Source organism: Oncorhynchus keta, chromosome 2 (genome assembly GCF_023373465.1).
Source record: "Oncorhynchus keta strain PuntledgeMale-10-30-2019 chromosome 2, Oket_V2, whole genome shotgun sequence".
NCBI classification, from domain to species: domain Eukaryota; kingdom Metazoa; phylum Chordata; class Actinopteri; order Salmoniformes; family Salmonidae; genus Oncorhynchus; species Oncorhynchus keta.
This window is the reverse complement of record NC_068422.1, coordinates 74,061,039-74,080,109: the sequence shown is the minus strand read 5'-3', so window position 1 is coordinate 74,080,109 and position 19,071 is coordinate 74,061,039. Positions and strand designations below refer to the sequence as shown.

The following is a 19,071-nucleotide window of genomic DNA, read 5'->3' as shown; positions in this document are numbered from 1 at the left end:
TGCAGTAGCAGAAAACATGCACAGTCAACACCCCTAATTAGTTCGTTCTCAGGGCCAGTTGAATGGAAAGCCAGTTGGGCGTCAGTCTTTACGTGCATTTAGATGCCAGCCCAGGGGTCTCGGCGCAAAGAGAGCATTGGGGGTTTAGTGTTGACGGCGCGGTTACTCAGCGGAGCGCTTTGAACGGTGGAGAGTCGGGATCGCGCTCGCTCATTGCGTTGATGGTGAGTCGAGAGACCGGCTGCGCGGCACCGGTCATTCACGCATCGAGAGAGCGCAGGCACTTTTTCAACACCAATTGAGTGTGGACAGCGCACGGCGCCTCATACCCTGTGAGTGGTCGGACATTCAACCTGTGGCTAAATTGTACGATAGAATACTTTTGATGGGGAAAACCCCACAATTGCATACTACACACTCGAAAGGGATGCCCGACGTTTGGAAAGAAATAAAGGAATATTATGTTTTTTTGACCTAGTACTTACCTGTTCCTCCTCCGCTACCCTGGTTGGTTTTTCAGACAGCCAGAGTGGTGCTGAGCTGCTGGGTGTTGGTGACTCCGCTTCGGGTGGAGTGGTGCGCTGCTACTGGGGCTTCAGTTGACTCTCTGCCGGGAGGATTAGTGTGATTCTGCGGGGGCTAGTCGACTCTCTGGTGGGCGGGGTGGTGTGGTGGTGCCATAGGAGCCCCTCCATTCAGAAGGATGCTGGTGGGAAATGCCTGGCGACAGAGAGGACGAGATTTGTCAAAAAGCACTAGAACTACTGTCTGATCTGTGCTCTAAAGGGGAAGTACAGAATGAGAACTGTCTGGATTTCATTTACCATTTCCGTGACCTCGCCAGACCACGCTACACGGACTCAGGTATTAATGCACCGGTCAATCGTATCCAATTAATCGGCCCTGAAAGCAGTGTGTATATGCAATGCATGTGCGCTTTTCAGTTTGAATTATACAAAGATGTAACTTTTTTTTAATGTGCTCTGAAATCTACATAACACTTTGATCTGAATATATTTTTCACACATTACGAGATAGGGTTCCATTTCTGCACAGAACTTGTTGCATGGAGATTAGGAGTGGGGGAATTATTTTATGCAGGATTTTGCAGGAACATTTGTTTGATAAAAAACAAAAGTCAGTTGGCTATTTTCAACCTGGCCAATAAATGTAGTGTGGGATATGTGCGCGCCATGGATCTTGTTATATGTGCCTTTATTTCTGGTGCACCTGAGGTGGATGGGGGATTGGGAGTGGAGGGTAGTGACTGGCGCGAGTTTGCGTAGTCCTTGGTCGCATTCATTGAAGCTTGAGCTAGCGTGATTCCCAATGCTATCTCATTTTTTGCATTGGCACATGCGATACAATACTCGGCCACACTAAAGATCTCAGCGGATTCGTTTTGTAATCCCAGACACATTCATCAAGGGTGAGCGGTGAGTGCATGCTTATGTGTGCTAGCCTCAGCAAGAGAGGGAGGCAGTGCTTATAGTGGAGCGAGAATTTTGGGGAACCTAGCACGCCGAGCAAGCGCGTCTGGAGACGAGGGATGAGTACATTCTTAGTAATACAGTATCACACTAACCCACGCGAACTGTTTGTGTGTGAGTGTGTGTGTTCCACTCTACACACTGATCCATGACTGCCTGTTGCAGACCCTGGTGATTACTAGAAGGTTCTCTGGAGGTTTCTGGAAGGCATAACATGTGACATTGTGACCCCAATGGCCTGAGCCTGATCTAATAGTCCAACCTTCTGCATTTCTCACATGCCCCTGTAACAGTATAACTTTACGTCCGTCCCCTCGCCCATACCCGGGCGCGAACCAGGGACCCTCTGCACACATCGACAACAGTCACCCTCGAAGCATCGTTACCCATCGCTCCACAAAAGAACTACTACTTCAAGGTCTCAGAGCAAGTGACGTAACCGATTGAAACGCTATTTAGCGCGCACCGCTAACTAAGCTAGCCGTTTCACATCCGTTACACCCCTGGTTGATGAATGGTTCAAGATGTGGCCAATAACCCCATCCTCATCCTTTCAGTCAAAACATCTTGTCACTCTCCCATCTCCTTGCTCCCCTCTCTCCTCCCCTTCCCCCTATACCCCCTCAACCTTCTACTCTCTGTCAGTCCCTGCTCCTCTCCCCTATGCACAATTATTTCTCCCTTCAGCACTATTCTCTGTGCACTCGCTCTTCTCTCTCCATTCTCCCCTCTCCCCTCTCCTCTCTGAATTGACAGCCAGGTGGAGTGTATGGTGGGGTTATTGAACTGCGATCAGAGGCAGGTTCCCATGAGTCCACAGTCCCTGGTTTTATTTAAATATCCAGCTGAGCCATGTCATCCTGTCCTGGATGACTGGCACCTCAATAAAACCAGAGAGAAATAAGGATGAAAGAGAGAGGAGAAAAAGATATAGGAAAATTGACAAGTCTTTTTGCATTTGTCTCTGGCATTCAAAGATAATATGTGACCCAAACGAAGAGGAGTGTGTGTGTGTGTGGAGGGTTAAAAACCAACCATGGCTAACACATTTGCAGTGTTTGTACAGGCCAAGCGACTCCTTCACACCAGATCAGGTCAAAATGAATGTCTGCACCTTACTCAATGTTATTGCCACTGTTGAAGCTTACTATTTTAAATCATCTGCAGAATGAAAAAAAATATATATAACTTACATCAGATCTCTCACCTTTACCAAAATAACTTCACAGACATCTGCCAGCTGTCTATACATTAATGTAGTGTTGAGCATGTTGCTAAGCACTCAGACCCATTATGCACAATGGTGTGATTCTGGGCTATATGTATAACATATGCCATGTTGAGTCCTCAGTAATAGCAACCCCGGGGGAAATGAAGCTACTCTATCTTAAGCCAGATCATGGCAATACAGAGAGTGGCTGGGGAAAGAGAGTTCCCCTGCTGTGCTCACCTTGTAGACTTGATAGACTGAGAGCAGGACTTGCAGCTACTCAACACTGTGTAAGTGTCTTTGCCACAGTATTATCAAACTCTACTTATAGATAATGTCTGGGATATATGCCTGTGAGGTTTTTGGTTGGCAGCAGCTCACTCACATTCACATACAGGAGCTAATCTACACTGAGTGTACAAAATGTTAAGAACACCTTCCTAATATTGAGTTACAAAGATATGTTGTCTTGCCCATTTACTCTCTGAATGGCACACATCCACAATCCCTGTCTCAATTGTCTCAAGGCTTAAAAATATTCCCCTTCAGCTACACTGATTGAAGTGGATTTAACAAGTGACATCAATAAGGATCATAGTTTTCACCTGGTCAGTCAATCTATGTCTTGGAAAGAGCAGGTGTTCCTAATGTTTTGTAAACTCAGTGTATTTTGACTGCTATTGCTGCTTATGACCTATTGAGGAGAGGTGTAGGTAATGTAGATGATTACATATCAGTTTTTTGAGGGGCACACTAATTAGTGCTTCCTAACTAATCTCTCACTAATTCAACATCAAACAATCTGTAAGGCACCTTAGAGCATCACAAAGGAATACTACTGTAGGTCCAAGGTAATGCTTAACAATTGGCAGTACCCCCCCCTCTCTTTCTGTTGGATGCTTTTGTTAGCTATCGGGTTCATTTGAGTCTTTTCAGATATACTATGAATCTCTACCTCAGGCATCCTGCCAAGTAAACCACCACTAGGCCTCTGGATCAATGTGCTCTCAGGCTATCACCCTCATCTCTGCGCTCAATAGCCACTGTCCAATCAGATGCCACAGTGTGATCTAAACACAACTCACCCCTGGTGTAGCATGTCTTTGGTTGGTTATGCCACACAGGTGACAGGTGTGTCTTTCCACATTTTGTCTTTAGACAGTTGTGCATAATTTTTTACTGTTACTGATGATTGCCAAACAGCTGTCTTCACTATCTTCACCACTGTGGAGGTACAGTATGTAAAAGGCTATGATAAGATTTCATTAAGATGTGGTCACTGAGATCCATAGAAACATGGTATCTCACAAACCCAAACCTTGTTTTAGACAAGATAACATCCCGAGTGTTCTCTTGCATAGCCCCGTCTGTGCTTAGTCATTTAGCATATATATATATATATATATATATATATATATTTTTTTTTTTTTATAACTCCCCCAGTGGATTAATTAGACAAATCATAATTTAATATGCCACAATTGATGTAAACCCACAGGGTTTCATAAACAAACAGGGCAGGAGAATGGGACAGCATATGGAAAAATATGGTGAACTACATGGTACAATACTGTATGATGCACAACAAAACAATGGGTCTGTTTTGTGAATGCCTCTAGAAAATCTGACCATTTTACTCCCATAAAGATAGCTAGGCAAAATGCCTCTGCAGGTGTGTCATTATGTGTAGTAGTGATACGTGCTGATTTACTCTGCAGTTCGGAAGGTGTACGTTAGTTAGGTGTCATGCATTGTGTTACATTGACCCTCCAAGTTCAAGGGGTGACAGCTGTACCCAAATTATGAATTCCCAATGACACTGATTAATCTCTTTGAAGATCTTTGGCGGCACTTCCACCTCTTCAGAAGAATTCCCAGAGAGTGATCTCATCATCACTTCACTTCCTGGGTTTTCTTTGGAGGCGAACTGCAAGATGAATCAGAAGGCACTTTGTGACTGGGAAACCTGTGCCAGTGTGAATAAGCACACTATTATTCATCACAACATCTTGAAATCTTAATCTTTTATTTGTGATATTTCAGGCTGCAGTGATATGGCCAAAACGTGCCTGCAACCGATGTTGCATGGAAACACAGTAAACCCTTAACAGTCTCTCTAGCTCATTCTGAATGTGAGCAGTACTGCGGGGCTCTGTAATTATGATGAAGCTGACACAAATTTCACATTCATAGGACTGACACTGCTTCCTACAAGACCGTTATGGGGACAACAAAGTGCAACGCATCAATAGCATCATCAACATACAACATACAAGTCATGCTCTAAAAGCTGTCACATTAAAATAGATTTACAGGATTACTTGCAGGATTTTCACAACGCTTCTCACACTGTATACATACATGTAGTATCTTAGTTTAAACCGTGTAGAGGATGAGGACCAACCTAGATATAGTTAGATTCTCCATTGGGCACAAGTCCATTCTCTCCTCAACTCCTCCTGACCTGGAAACCGATAAGTCGTTGCCATATGTAGGAGAATATAAGGACACAAGGCGAGACACAAATGCAGACACAGGAAGCAGATGGATTACTAAATAGGAGCTCAACCATGGGGTAGGCAAAAGGTAGGTCGGGGACAGGCAAGAGTTCATAAACCGGGACAGAGTCCAAAACAGTACCAGACGAAGGGCAGTCTCGAGGTCAGGCCAGGCAGGGTTTAGTAACCAGATCCGAGTTCAAACATTGCAAGGGGATGGGCAGGCTTGAAGACAGAACAGGTAGAGTGGTCAGGCAGTCAGGGTCGGAGTCAGAACAGGTAGAGTGGTCAGGCAGTCAGGGTCGGAGTCAGAACAGGTAGAGTGGTCAGGCAGTCAGGGTTGGAGTCAGAACAGGTAGAGTGGTCAGGCAGTCAGGGTCGGAGTCAGAACAGGTAGAGTGGTCAGGCAGTCAGGGTCGGAGTCAGAACAGGTAGAGTGGTCAGGCAGTCAGGGTCGGAGTCAGAACAGGTAGAGTGGTCGGGCAGTCAGGGTCGGAGTCAGAACAGGCAAGTGTCAAAACCAGGAGAACTACACACAAAAGAGACTGGGGAGAAAATAGGAGCAAGGAAAACTGCTGGTTGACTTAGCAAACAAGACAAACTGACACAGAGAGACAGGAAACACAGGGACATATACATCAAATCAAGTTTTATTTGTCACATACACATGGTTAATGCGAGTGTGGCGAAATGCTTGTGCTTCTAGTTCCGACAATGCAGTAATAACCAACAAGTAATCTAACTAACAATTCCAAAACTACTGTCTTATACACAGTGTAAGGGAATAAAGAATATGTACATAAAGATATATGAATGAGTGATGGTACAGAGCAGCATAGGCAAGATACAGTAGATGGTATCGAGTACAGTCTATACATATGAGATGAGTATGTAAACAAAGTGGCATAGTTAAAGTGGCTAGTGATACATGTATTACGTAAGGATACAGTAGATGATATAGAGTACAGTATATACGTATGCATATGAGATGAATAATGTAGGGTATGTAACATTATATTAGGTAGCATTGTTTAAAGTGGCTAGTGATATATTTTACATAATTTCCCATCAATTCCCATTATTAAAGTGGCTGGAGTTGAGTCAGTGTCAGTGTGTTGGCAGCAGCCACTCAGTGTTAGTGGTGGCTGTTTAACAGTCTGATGGCCTTGAGATAGTTTCTGTCTGTAGGCAGGGATCAACAAAATGGAGTCGTGGTCAGCTTTTCTGAAAGGAGGGCGGGGCAGGGCCTTATATGCGTTGCGGAAGTTAGAGTAACAATGATCCAAGATTTTTCCACCCCTGGTTGCGCAATCCATATGCTGATAAAATTTAGGGAGTCTTGTTTTCAGATTAGCCTTGTTAAAATCCCCAGCTACAATGAATGCAGCCTCCGGATAAATGGATTCCAGTTTGCAAAGAGTCAAATAAAGTTTGTTCAGAGCTATCGATGTGTCTGCTTTGGGGTGAATATATACGGCTGTGATTATATTCGAAGAGAATTCTCTTGGTAGATAATGCGGTCGACATTTGATTGTGAGGAATTCTAAATCAGGTAAACAGAAGGATTTGAGTTCCTGTATGTTTCTTTCATCACACCATGTCTCATTAGCCATAAGGCATACGCCCCCGCCCCCGCCCCTCTTCTTCTTACCGGAAAGATGTTTGTTTCTGTCGGCGCGATGCGTGGAGAAACCCGCTGGCTGCACCGCCTCCGATAGCGTCTCTCCAGTGAGCCAAGTTTCCGTGAAGCAAAGAACGTTACAGTCTCTGATGTCCCTCTGGAATGCTACCCTTGCTCGGATTTCATCAACCTTGTCAAGAGACTGGACATTGGCGAGAAGAATGCTAGGGAGTGGTGCACGATGTGCCCGTCTCCGGAGTCTGACCAGAAGACCGCCTCGTTTCCCTCTTGTACGGAGTTGTTTTTTTGGGTCGCCGCATGGGATCCATTCCGTTGACCTGGTTGAAAGGCAGGACACAGGATCCGCGTCGCGTAAATCATATTCTTGGTCGTACTGATGGTGAGTTGACGCTGATCTTATATTCAGTAGTTCTTCTCGACTGTATGTAATGAAACCTAAGATGACCTGGGGTACTAATGTAAGAAATAACATGTAAAAAAAAGCGAGGCGAAGCGAGCCGGCCAACTCTGTCGGCGCCAGGGATAATACGCGACACACGGAGGGGGTGGAGACAATCACAAGGACAGGTGAAACAGATCAGGGTGTGACAGGAGAATATCAATTTGTTAATAGGTGAACAAAGGAGTTTGCTCCTCTCCTCGATAGCTTCTTCCGGCCGAGAATTCTTACGTATATCCTACCGGATTCCTACCAGGAAGAGTTTTGTAATCTGCCACATCCCCTTTGAATCAACAGTTTTTTTCTCAGAGAAGAAATGCATGCACACATTTTAAAAGCCCCAATTTTAATCTATAAAATGTCTGGTACAGCTAGCAAAATGTGTTTGTACCACGTTATAAATAGTTTGCCTAATGACGCACTTGTGGAGGAGAATCTCATTTCATTCAAGCACATTTGTTTCCACTCAGTTACATTGACATTTTTCAAAAGGAGGCAGAAGAGAATGGAGGAGAGGATGCATCCTTGAACAATTCACAATTTCTTCAAAAATAAGTTGAAATTGAAAACATTGGTGTTCACATGTGTATTTCATTGATTTACAACTGCACAGGACCCCTTCAAAGTCCAAAAATGGCATGGACAAATGATTAAAAATTCAAACTGATTTGGTTGGAGGCAAGTGATTCTCAGCAAGTGTAAATTACCCCACCTGTGCCAACGGGGCAAAAATAGCCATTAACCCAGCCATTCAACCAGTTGAGTTGAGATCTAGTGACTGAGACATCCATGGCATATGGTTTACATCATTTTTATGCTCATCAAACCAAATTAACTCAGGATCCCCACTCGTGTGGAAGCTCATGCTTTCAAATCATTTGTATCCCCCATTTACTTAAGTGTTTCCATTATTTTGGCAGTTACCTGTATGCTGTGGTTAGTTGGTACGTAAAATACCTATCCAGGCATACGATCTGGCATGCGTCAGCAACCCCTGGGCAGAGGAGCGTGCCCTTTACCTGCAGCAACAGCTCTCCTTGGATGAGGAGAAGACGTTGGGCATCGGTAAAGGACCTGGCATAAACCATTCAAACCTCTTGTTACGCTCGTTAGATGAATTAGACCAAGGTGCAGCGTCGAAGGCGAACATCTTACTTTATTAAAAATGAACACCGAAAAATAACAAAATACCAAACAAACATAAAGTTCTGCAGACTACACAGCACTGCCTAAGTATGATCCCCAATCAGAGACAACGATAGACAGCTGCCTCTGATTGGGAACCATACCAGGCCAAACAAAGAAATAGGAAACTAGAATGCCCACCCAAATCACACCTCGACCTAACCAAATAGAGAAATAAAAAGGATCTCTAAGGTCAGGGCTTGACACCTCTAAACAGGTATTCTGTTCTCTATGAACATAGCCTTGGTTAGTACAAACCTTTATACTGAATACACGGTCTATGTCTATGGCATAAACATTAGAGTTTCCAATACTAAGGCTAAACATTTCAAATGGAATTATATTTTAAGAAGACATACTTGCCGTTTCTTATTTTATATTACCCTACAAGCATAAGGTTTTATCTTGAATTAGATATAGCTGGTATGTTTGTGGCAAACAATGAGTTCTGTGAGGAGAAATTAACAGAAATGTCCGACGTCGTCACACCATTTTAAACTCTTACAGAGGATCCATCACATACTTTAATCCCCCAAAATAGCTGTTAAATATCACCTGCACGCCAGGTGTATCTAAATATAGATGATTTTAGCATGACGAGGGGCTTAGAACCCAAGATGGGCCAATAGATTACCATAGAATGTCTCCCCACAACACATCATCTTGCTCTATTCTTCTCAGTCAAGGACAGTGGATTACAGCAGCGCCACCATCAGGACCATGGCCTCATATGGGACTCCAGAGGAGATAATTAAACAACTTCGGATAATTCCTAATTAAGTTTGTCACGCTCTCTTTATTTTTGTCATAAGGGAGGATGAGAAAAGTTCCTGGAAGCCATGTTTTTTCAATTAGTGCACAGTGATTTAATTAGTCTTATGCCGTTCCTTGTGGTGTGTCTTTAATGGCACACAGCTAGAGAAGCACACAGGCAAACTATGACTTATACGGTACATGACCAAAAATATGTGGACACCTGCTTGTCGAACATCTCACTCCAAAATCATGGGCATTAATATGGAGTTGGTCCCCACTTCGCTGCTGTAATAGGCTCCACTCTTCTGGGAAGGCTTTCCACTAGATATTTGAACATTGCTGCAGGGACTTGCTTTCATTCAGCCACAAGAGCATTAGTGAGGTCAGGCACTGATGTTTGGCGATAGGCCTGCCTCGCAGTCTGCGCTCCAATTCATCCCAAAGGTGTTCGATGGGGTTGAGGTCAAGGCTCTGTGCAGGCCAGTCAAGTTCTTCTACACCGACCTCGACAAACCATTTCTGTATGGACCTCGCTTTGTGCATTGTCATGCTGAAACAAGAAAGGGCCTTCCCCAAACTGTTGACGCAAAGTTGGAAGCACAGAATCGTCTAGAATGTCATTATGTGCTGCAGTGTTAAGATTTCCTTTCATTGGAACTAAGGGGCTTAGCCCGAAACATGAAAAACAGCGCCAAACCATTATTCCTCCTCCATCAAACTATGAATTGGGGCAGGTAGCGTACACCTGGCATCCGCCAAACCCAGATTTGTCCGTCAAACTGCCAGATGGGGAAGCGTGATTCATCACTCCAGAGAACGCGTATCCAATGCTCCAGCGTCCAATGGTGGCGAGTTAGAAATGTTGTGAAATTATATATACGTTTTTTATTTTTTTACTTGTCCTTTAGTTAACCAGGTAGACCAGTTGAGAACAAGTTCTCATTTATAACTGCGACCTGGCCAAGATAAAGCAAAGCAGTGCGACAAAAACAACACAGAGTTACACATGGGATAAACAAATGCACAGCCAATAACACAATAGAAAAAGTCTACGTACAGTGTGTGCAAATGTAGTAAGATTAGGGAGGTAAAGGCAATAAATAGGCCATAGAGGCGAAATAATTACAATTTAGCATTAACACTGGAGTGATAGATGTGCAGGTGATGATGTGCATGTAGAGATACTGTGGTGCAAAAGAGCAACCAAAAACAAATAAACAATATGGAGATGAGGTAGTTTGGTGTGCTATTTACAGATGGGCTGTATACAGGTAAGCTGCTCTGACAGCTGATGCTTAAAATTAGAGAGGGAGATATAAGTCTCCAGCTTCAGTGATTTTTGCCATTTGTTCCAGTCATTGGCAGCAGAGAACTGGAAGGAAAGGCGGCCAAAGGAGTTGTTGGCTTGGGGATCACCAGTGAAATATACATATCAAATCTTATTTGTCACATACACATGGTTAGCAGATGTCTTTGCGAGTGTAGCGAAATGATAGTGCTTCTAGTTCCGACCATGCAGTAATATCTAACAAGTAATCTAACCAAACAATTTCACAACAACTACCTTATACACACACGTGTAAAAGAATGAATAAGAATATGTACAGAAAAATATATGAATGAGCAATGGCCGAACGGCATAGGCAAGATGCAGTAGATGGTATAGAGTACAGTATATACATATGAGATGATTAATGTAGGGTATGTAAACATTATATAAAGTGGCTAGTGATACGTTTATTACATCAAGTTTCCATTATTAAAGTGGCTAGAGTTGAGTCAGTATTTTGGCAGCAGCCACTCAATGTTATTGATGGCTGTTTAACAGTCTGATGGCCTTGAGATAGAAGGTGTTTTTCAGTCTCTCTGTCCCCGCTTTGATGCACCTCTACCGACCTCGCCATCCGGATGATAGTGGGGTGAACAGGCAGTGGCTCGGGTGGTTGTTATCCTTGATCTTTTTGGCCTTCCTGTGACATCGGGTGGTGTAGGTGTCCTGGAGGTCAGGTAGTTTGCCCCTGGTGATGCGTTGTGCAGACCTCACTACCCTCTGGAGAGCCTTACTGCCGTACCAGGCGGTGATACAGCCCGCCAGGATGCTCTCGATTGTGCATCTGTAGAAGTTTGTGAGTGCTTTTGGTGACAAGCCAAATTTCTTCAGCCTCCTGAGGTTGAAGAGGCGCTGCTGCGCCTTCTTCACGATGCTGTCTGTGTGGGTGGACCAATTCAGTTTGTCTGTGATGTGTATGCCGAGGAACTTAAAACTTTCTACCCTCTCCACTACTGTTCCATCGATGTGGATAGGGGGTGTTCCCTCTGCTGTTTCCTGAAGTCCACAATCATCTCCTTTGTTTTGTTGACATTGAGTGTGAGGTTATTTTCCTGACACCACACTCCGAGGGCCCTCACCTCCTCCCTTTAGGCCTTCTTGTTGTTGTTGGTAATCAAGCTTACCACTTTAGTGTTGTCTGCAAACTTGATGATTGAGTTGGAGCTGTGCATGGCCACACAGTCATGGGTGAACAGGGAGTACAGGAGAGGGCTGAGAATGCACCCTTGTGGGGCCCCAGTGTTGAGGATCAGCCAGGTGGAGATGTTGTTACCTACCCTCACCACCTCGGGGCGGCCCGGAAATCCAGGACCCAGTTGCACAGGGCGGGGTCGAGCTTAATGACGAGTTTGGAGGGTACTATGGTGTTAAATGCTGAGCTGTAGTCGATGAACAGCATTCTCACATAGGTATTCCTCTTGTCCAGATGGGTTAGGGCAGTGTGCAGTGTGATTGCCATTGCATCGTCTGTGGACCTATTGGGGCGGTAAGCAAATTGGAGTGGGTCTAGGGTGTCAGGTAGGGTGGAGGTGATATGGTCATTGTCTAGTCTCTCAAAGCACTTCATGATGACGGAAGTGAGTGCTACGGGGTGGGGCGATAGTCATTTAGCTCAGTTACCTTTGCTTTCTTGGGAACAGGAACAATGGTGGCCCTCTTGAAGCATGTGGGAATAGCAGACTGGGATAAGGATTGATTGAATATGTCTGTAAACACACTAGTCAGCTGGTCTGCGCATGCTTTGAGGACACAGCTGGGGATGCCATCTGGGCCGACAGCCTTGCGAGGGTTAACACGTTTAAATGTTTTACTCACGTTGGCTGCATTGAAGGAGAGCCCGCAGGTTTTGTTAGCGGGCCGTGTCAGTGGCAATGTATTGTCCTCAAAGCGACCAAAGAGGTGTTTAGCTTGTCTGGGAGCAAGACATCGAGGTCCGTGACGGGGCTGGTTTCCTTTTGTAGTCCAACAAAATTGAGTCGTGGTCAGATTTTTTTAAAGGAGGGCAGGAGAGGGCTTTATATGCATCGCGGAAGTTAGAATAACAATAATCCAGAGTTTTGCCAGCCCGGGTCGCGCCTTCGATATGCTGATTTTTTTTTAGGGAGCCTTGTTTTCACATTAGCCTTGTTAAAATCCCCAGCGACAATAAATGCAGCCTCAGGATATGTGGTTTCCAGTTTACACAGTTTACATAGTTTACCTGCTGGAGCACGTGCTACAGGTGGGTGTTGCTATGGTAACCAGTGAGCTATGATAAGGCGGGGCTTTACCGAGCATAGACTTATAAATGACCTGGAGCCAGTGGGTTTGGCGACGAATATGTTGCGAGGGCCAGCCAACGAGAGCATACAAGTCACAATGGTGGGTAGTATATTGGGCTTTGGTGACAAAATGGATGGCACTGTGATAGACTACATCCAATTTGCTGAGTAGGGTGTAGAAGGCTATTTTATAAATGACATCGAAGTCAAGGATTGAGAGGATAGTCAGTTTTACAAGGGTATGTTTGGCAGTATGAGTGAAGGGAGGATTTGTTGCAAATTTTAAATTTTGGATTGGAGATGCTTAACAATCCCGATCGATATGACAACAGCCAGTGAAAGTGCAGGGCACCAAATTCAAAACAACAGAAATCTCATAATTAAAATTCCTCAAACATACATGTATTTTATACCATTTAAAGTTAATCTTGTTGTTAATCCCACCACAGTGTCTGATTTGAAGTAGGCTTTACAACGAAAGCACCACAAGCTATTATGTTAGGTCACCACCAAGCCACAGAAAAACACAGCCATTTTGCCAGCCAAAGATAGGACTCACAAAAAGCTCAAATAGAGATAGAATTAATCACTAACCTTTTATGATCTTCCTCAGATGACACTCAGAGGACTTCATGTTACACAATACATGTATGTTTTGTTTGATAAAGTTCATATTTATATAAAAAAATCTGAGTTTACATTGGCGCGTTACGTTCAGTAGTTCCAAAAACATCCAGTGATTTTGCATAACCACATCAAAAAATACTCATCATAAATGTTAATGAAAATACAAGTGTTACACATGGAATTATAGATATACCTCTCCTTAATGCAACCGCTGTGTCCGATTAAAAAAAAAAAAGCTTCACGGAAAAAGCATGCAATAATCTGAGAATGGCGCTCAGAATTTTTTTTCAATTATCCGCCATGTTGGAGTCAACAGAAATCAGAAATAACATTACAAATATTCCCTTACCTTTGATGATCCTCATCAGAATATACTTCCAGGAATCCTAGTTCCACAATAAATGTTTGATTTGTTTGATAATGTCCATTATTTATGTCCAAGTAGCTACTTTTGTTAGGGCGTTTAGTACACAAATCCAAACGCTCGTGCAGGTCCAGCCGAAAGTCGGACGAAAAGTTCAAAAAGTTATATTACAGGTCGTAGAAACATTTCAAACGATGTATGGAATCAATCTCTAGGATGTTTTTATCATAAAACTTCAATAACGTTCCAACCGGAGAATTCCATTGTCTGTAGAAAAGCCATGGAACGCAGGTCGCTCTCATGTGAAATGTGTGTGACCAGGACCTGGCTCTCTGCCAGACCACTGACTCAAAGAGCTCTCATCCGACCCCACATCACAGTAGAAACCTCATTCAAGTTTCTAAAGATGGTTGACATCTAGTGGAAGCTCTAGGAAGTGCAACTTGAACCATATCCCACTGTGTATTTGATAGGGCTCAGAAGGGTTCAAAAACGACAAACCTCAGATTTCCCACTTCCTGTTTGGATTTTTTTCTCAGGTTTTTGCCTGCATTTTTTTCTCTCAGGTTTTTGCCTGTTCTGTTACACTCACAGACATCATTCAAACAGTTTTAGAAACTTCAGAGTGTTTTCTATCCAAATGAACTAATAATATGCATATATTAGCAACTGGGACTGAGGAGCAGGCCATTTACTCTGGGCACCTCTGGGCACCTTATTCATCCAAGCCACTCAATACTGCCCCTGCAGCTTAATGTGAGTCTGGAAGGAGAGTTTACAGTCTAACCAAACAGCTAGGTATTTGTAATTGTCCACACATTCTAAGTCAGAACCGTCCAGAGTAGTGATGGCTGTGAGGCTGCGGGCAGTGATCGGTTGAAGAGCATGCATTTAGTTTTACTATCATTTAAAATCAGTTGGAGGCCATGGAATTAGTGTTGTATGGCATTGAAGCTCGGTTGGAGGTTTGTTAACCTCTTACCTCCACCCGACACGCAGGCGTCCCATCTAGACATCTGGAAATGCAAATGCGCTACGCTAAATGCTAATAGCACTCGTTAAAACTCAAACGTTCATTAAAATACACATGCAGGGTACTGAATTAAATCTACACTCGTTGTGAATCCAGCCAACAAGTCAGATTTTTAAAATGCTTTTCGGCGAAAGCATGATAAGCTATTATCTGATAGCATGCAACACCCCTAATGAACCGCAGGGGACAAAAACAAAATAATTAGCATAGTCGGCGCTACACAAAATGCAGAAATAAAATATAAAACATTCATTACCTTTCACCATCTTCTTTGTTGGCACTCCTAGATGTCCCATAAACATCACTATTGGGTCTTTTTTTCGATTAAATCGGTCCATATATAGCCTAGATATCGATCTATGAAGGCTGTGTGATCAAGGAAAAAAACAGCGTTTTATAACGCAACGTCATTTTTTAAAATAAAAAAAGTTGACGATAAACTTTCACAAAACACTTCGAAATACTTTTGTAATGCAACTTTAGGTATTAGTAAACGTTAATAATCGATCAAATTGATCACGAGGCGATGTATATTCTATAGCTGTACGTCTTGAAATAATATCCGGGTAAATCTCAACCAAAATATCCGGTCAGAGACCGGAAGAAATGGGTTGTCTCTTGTCCGTTTGACCAAGAAACAAATCCTAGGCAAATGACAAGACTGGTGACATCGTGTGGAAGCTGTAGGTATTGCAACCTCGGCTCCAGGTAATGTGGTTTCTATTCAACAATACATTCAAGTGGCGCATTGATATATTTTCCAGTTTTCAGTGATCAGATTTTCCTGCGCTTTTCGATGAAACGCATGTTCTGTTATAGTCAGAGCTGTGATTTAACCATTTTTAGAAACGTCTGAGTGTTTTCTATCCACACATACTAATCATATGCATATACTATATTCCTGGCATGAGTAGCAGGGCGCTGAAATGTTGCGCGATTTTTAACAGAATGTTCGAAAAAGTAGGGGGTAGGATCAACAGGTTAACTGACTTGCCTAGTTAAATAAAGGTAAAATAAAAAATAAAACCATACAGTCGGGAAGAACTACTGAATATAAGAGCAACGTCAACTCACCATCAGTACGACTGTAACGTTCTTCGTCGGGCGAAAGAGAGGAGGACCAAAATGCAGCATGATGATTATCCATTTTAATAGAATACTTTAACAATGAACAAAAACAATAAACCGACGAAATGAACGAAGACGAATCAGTCCCGTAACGTGAACACACACACAGGAAACAGGAAGAATCACCCACAACCCATAATACAAAACAAGCTACCTAAATATGGTTCCCAATCAGAGACAACGACTAACACCTGCCTCTGATTGATAACCATATCAGGCCAAACACATCGAAACATACAAACTAGACATACAACATAGAATGCCCACTCATATCACACCCTGACCATACATAACATAGCAACAAACAACGCAAGCTATTGCCAGGGCGTGACAACGACCAGGAATATGACTTTCGCGAAGCGGATCCTGTGTTCTGCCTTCCACCCAGGACAACGTAATGGATCCCAGCCTGCGACCCAAACCAACAACGTCATAAAAGAGACAAACGAAGCGGTCTTCTGGTCAGGCTCCGGAGACGGGCACATCACGCACCACTCCCTAGCATACTACTCACCAATGCCCAGTCTCTTGACAACAAGGTTGATGAAATCCGTGCAAGGGTAGCATTCCAGAGAGACATCAGAGACTGTAGTAACGTTCTTTGCTTCACGGAAACATGGCTCACTCGAGAGACGCTAACAGAATCGGTGCAGCCATCTGGTTTCTTCATGCATCGCGCCGACAGAAACAAACATCTTTCTGGTAAGAAGATGGGCGGGGGCATATGCCTTATGATTAACGAGATGTGGTGTGATCATAACAGCATGCAGGAACTCAAGTCCTTCTGTTCACCTGACTTAGAATTCCTCACAATCATGTGTCGGCCGCATTATCTACCAAGGGAATTATCTTTGATTATAATCACAGCCATATATATTCCCCCCCAAGCAGACACATCGATGGCCCTGAACTAACTTTAAGTTTCTGCAGGAGGTGCTGAGCTGTTGGCCGGGGCAGGGGTTTCCAGGTGGAAAACATGGCCAGCCGTGAAGAAATGCCTGTCGTAGATTTATCGGTGGTGACAGTGTTTCCTAGCCTCAGTGCAGTGGGCAGCTGACAGGAGGTGCTCTTATTCTCCATCGACTTTAGTGTCCCAAAACTTTTTTGGAATTAGTGCTACAGGAGGAAAATTTATTTTTGAAAAAGTTAGCCTTAGCTTTCCTAACTGACAGTGTGTATTGGTTCCTGACTTCCCTGAAAAGTTGCATATCGTGGGGGCTATTTGATGCTAATGTAGTACACCACAGGATTCTTTGTGCTGATCAAGGGCATTCAAGTCTAGGATGGACCAAGGGCTATATTTATATATTTAAAAGTTCTACATTTTTTGAATGGGGCATGCTTATTTAAGATGGTGAGGAAAACACTTTTAAAGAGCAACCTGGCATCCTCTACTGACGGGATGAGGTCAATATCCTTCCAGGATACCCGGCCAGGTCGATTAGAAAGGCCTGCTCGCTGAAGTGTTTAAGGGAGCATTTGACAGTGACGAGGGGTGGTCGTTTGACCGCAGACCCATCCGCAGACCCGTTATGGTTGAAGACAGCACGTGTATTTAGAGGGTACATTGGTCAGGATGATATCTATGAGGGTGCCCATGGCTACAGATTTAGGGTTGTACCTGGTAGGTTCCTTGATAATTTGTGTGAGATTGAGGGAGATTGAGCTTAGATTGTAGGATGGCTGGGGTGTTAAGCATATTCCAGTTTAGGTCACCTAACAGTACGAGTGTTGAAGATAGATGGGGGTGAAATCAATTCACATATGGTGTCCAGGGTACAGCTGGGGGCTGAGGGAGGTCTATAACAAGCGGCAACGGTGAGAGACTTATTTCTTGAAAGGTGTATTTTCAAAAGTAGAAGCTTGAATTATTTGGGCACAGACCTCGATAGTATGACAGAACTCTGCAGGCCATCGCTGCAATAGATTACAAATCTGCCACCTTGGCATATCTATCTTGTCGGAAAATGTTGTAGTTGTGGATGGATATTTCAGAATTTTTGGTGACCTTCCTAAATCAGGATTCAGACACGGCTAGGACATTAGGGTTGGCGGAGTGTGCTAAAGTAGTGAATAAAACAAAGTTAGGGGGGGGACTTCTGATGTTAACATGTATGAAACCTAGGCTCTAACAGTTACAGAAGTCAACAAATGAGATCGCCTTGGGAATAGGTGTGGTGCTGGGTGCAACAGGGCGTGAGTTAACCTCTACATCACCAGAGGAACAGAGGTGGAGTAGGATAAGGTTACGGCTAAAGGCTATAAGAACTGGTCGTCTAGTGCGTTGGAGACAGAGAATTAAAGGAGCAGAATTCTGTGTGTGGTAGAATAGATTCAGGGCATAATGTACAGACAAGGGTATGGTGGAAGGTAAGTACAGTGGAGGTAAAGCTGGGCATTGAGTGAAAATGAGAGCGGTTGCATCTCTGGAGGCACCAGTTAACCTGTCTAGGGTAGGGGAGATGCTCACGTCCCACCAGGCCAACATCCGGTGAAACGGCAGAGAGCTAACATTTTAAATACACCATTCATTGTATTATACATTCTTGTAAACATGTATCTTACATCATTTAAAAGATGAACGTCTTATTAATCCAGCCGCTGTGTCAGATTTCAAAAAGGTTTACTGCAAAAGCAAACATGCGATTTTCTGAGGACGGCGCCCCACACACACAAGTATTACTAGCATTTTTCAACCAAGCATTAGCGTTACGAAAGTCAGAAATAACAATAAAATAAATCACTTACCATTGAAGATCTTCCTCTGGTGGCAATGCCAAGTGTCTTAACTACACAGTGAATGTTCATTTTGTTTGATAAAATCAATTTTTATAGCCTAACACGAAACATTTGTAAACCGGTTGCGTCTTGATTTCCGTCTCATTCAACTTTGGACGAAGCGTTTGTGGTAATTACACACTAAACAAACGTTTATCCAGTCATGGTTGGTTTCATTGCAATCCTCTGGTTGTTACTAACACAACCATACATGATGGTTCTTTTCCCGGGACATATTGACCGAAACAAACCGTTTTGAAGACAGCAATCAATGACCTCATTGCGCACCAATGGTAGGACAGGTCAATCGTTGATTGACTGTATTTTGGC

At 43.5% G+C, this 19,071-nt stretch overlaps 1 protein-coding gene across 2 annotated transcripts in view; it reads left to right on the top strand.

Moving 5' to 3' along the window:
- The first annotated feature begins 716 nt into the window (after nt 1-716).
- Nucleotides 717-19,071, top strand: part of LOC118360028 (synaptotagmin-9-like) — a 56,157-nt gene continuing 37,802 nt past the window's right edge. For both annotated transcript variants that reach the window (XR_008083400.1, XM_035739069.2), the window contains exon 1: nt 717-864. Coding sequence is in view for 1 of the 2 variants with exons in the window: in XM_035739069.2 (XP_035594962.1) it covers nt 717-864 (148 nt within the window). In the remaining variant the exon portion in view is untranslated. The remainder of the gene's footprint in view (nt 865-19,071) is intronic.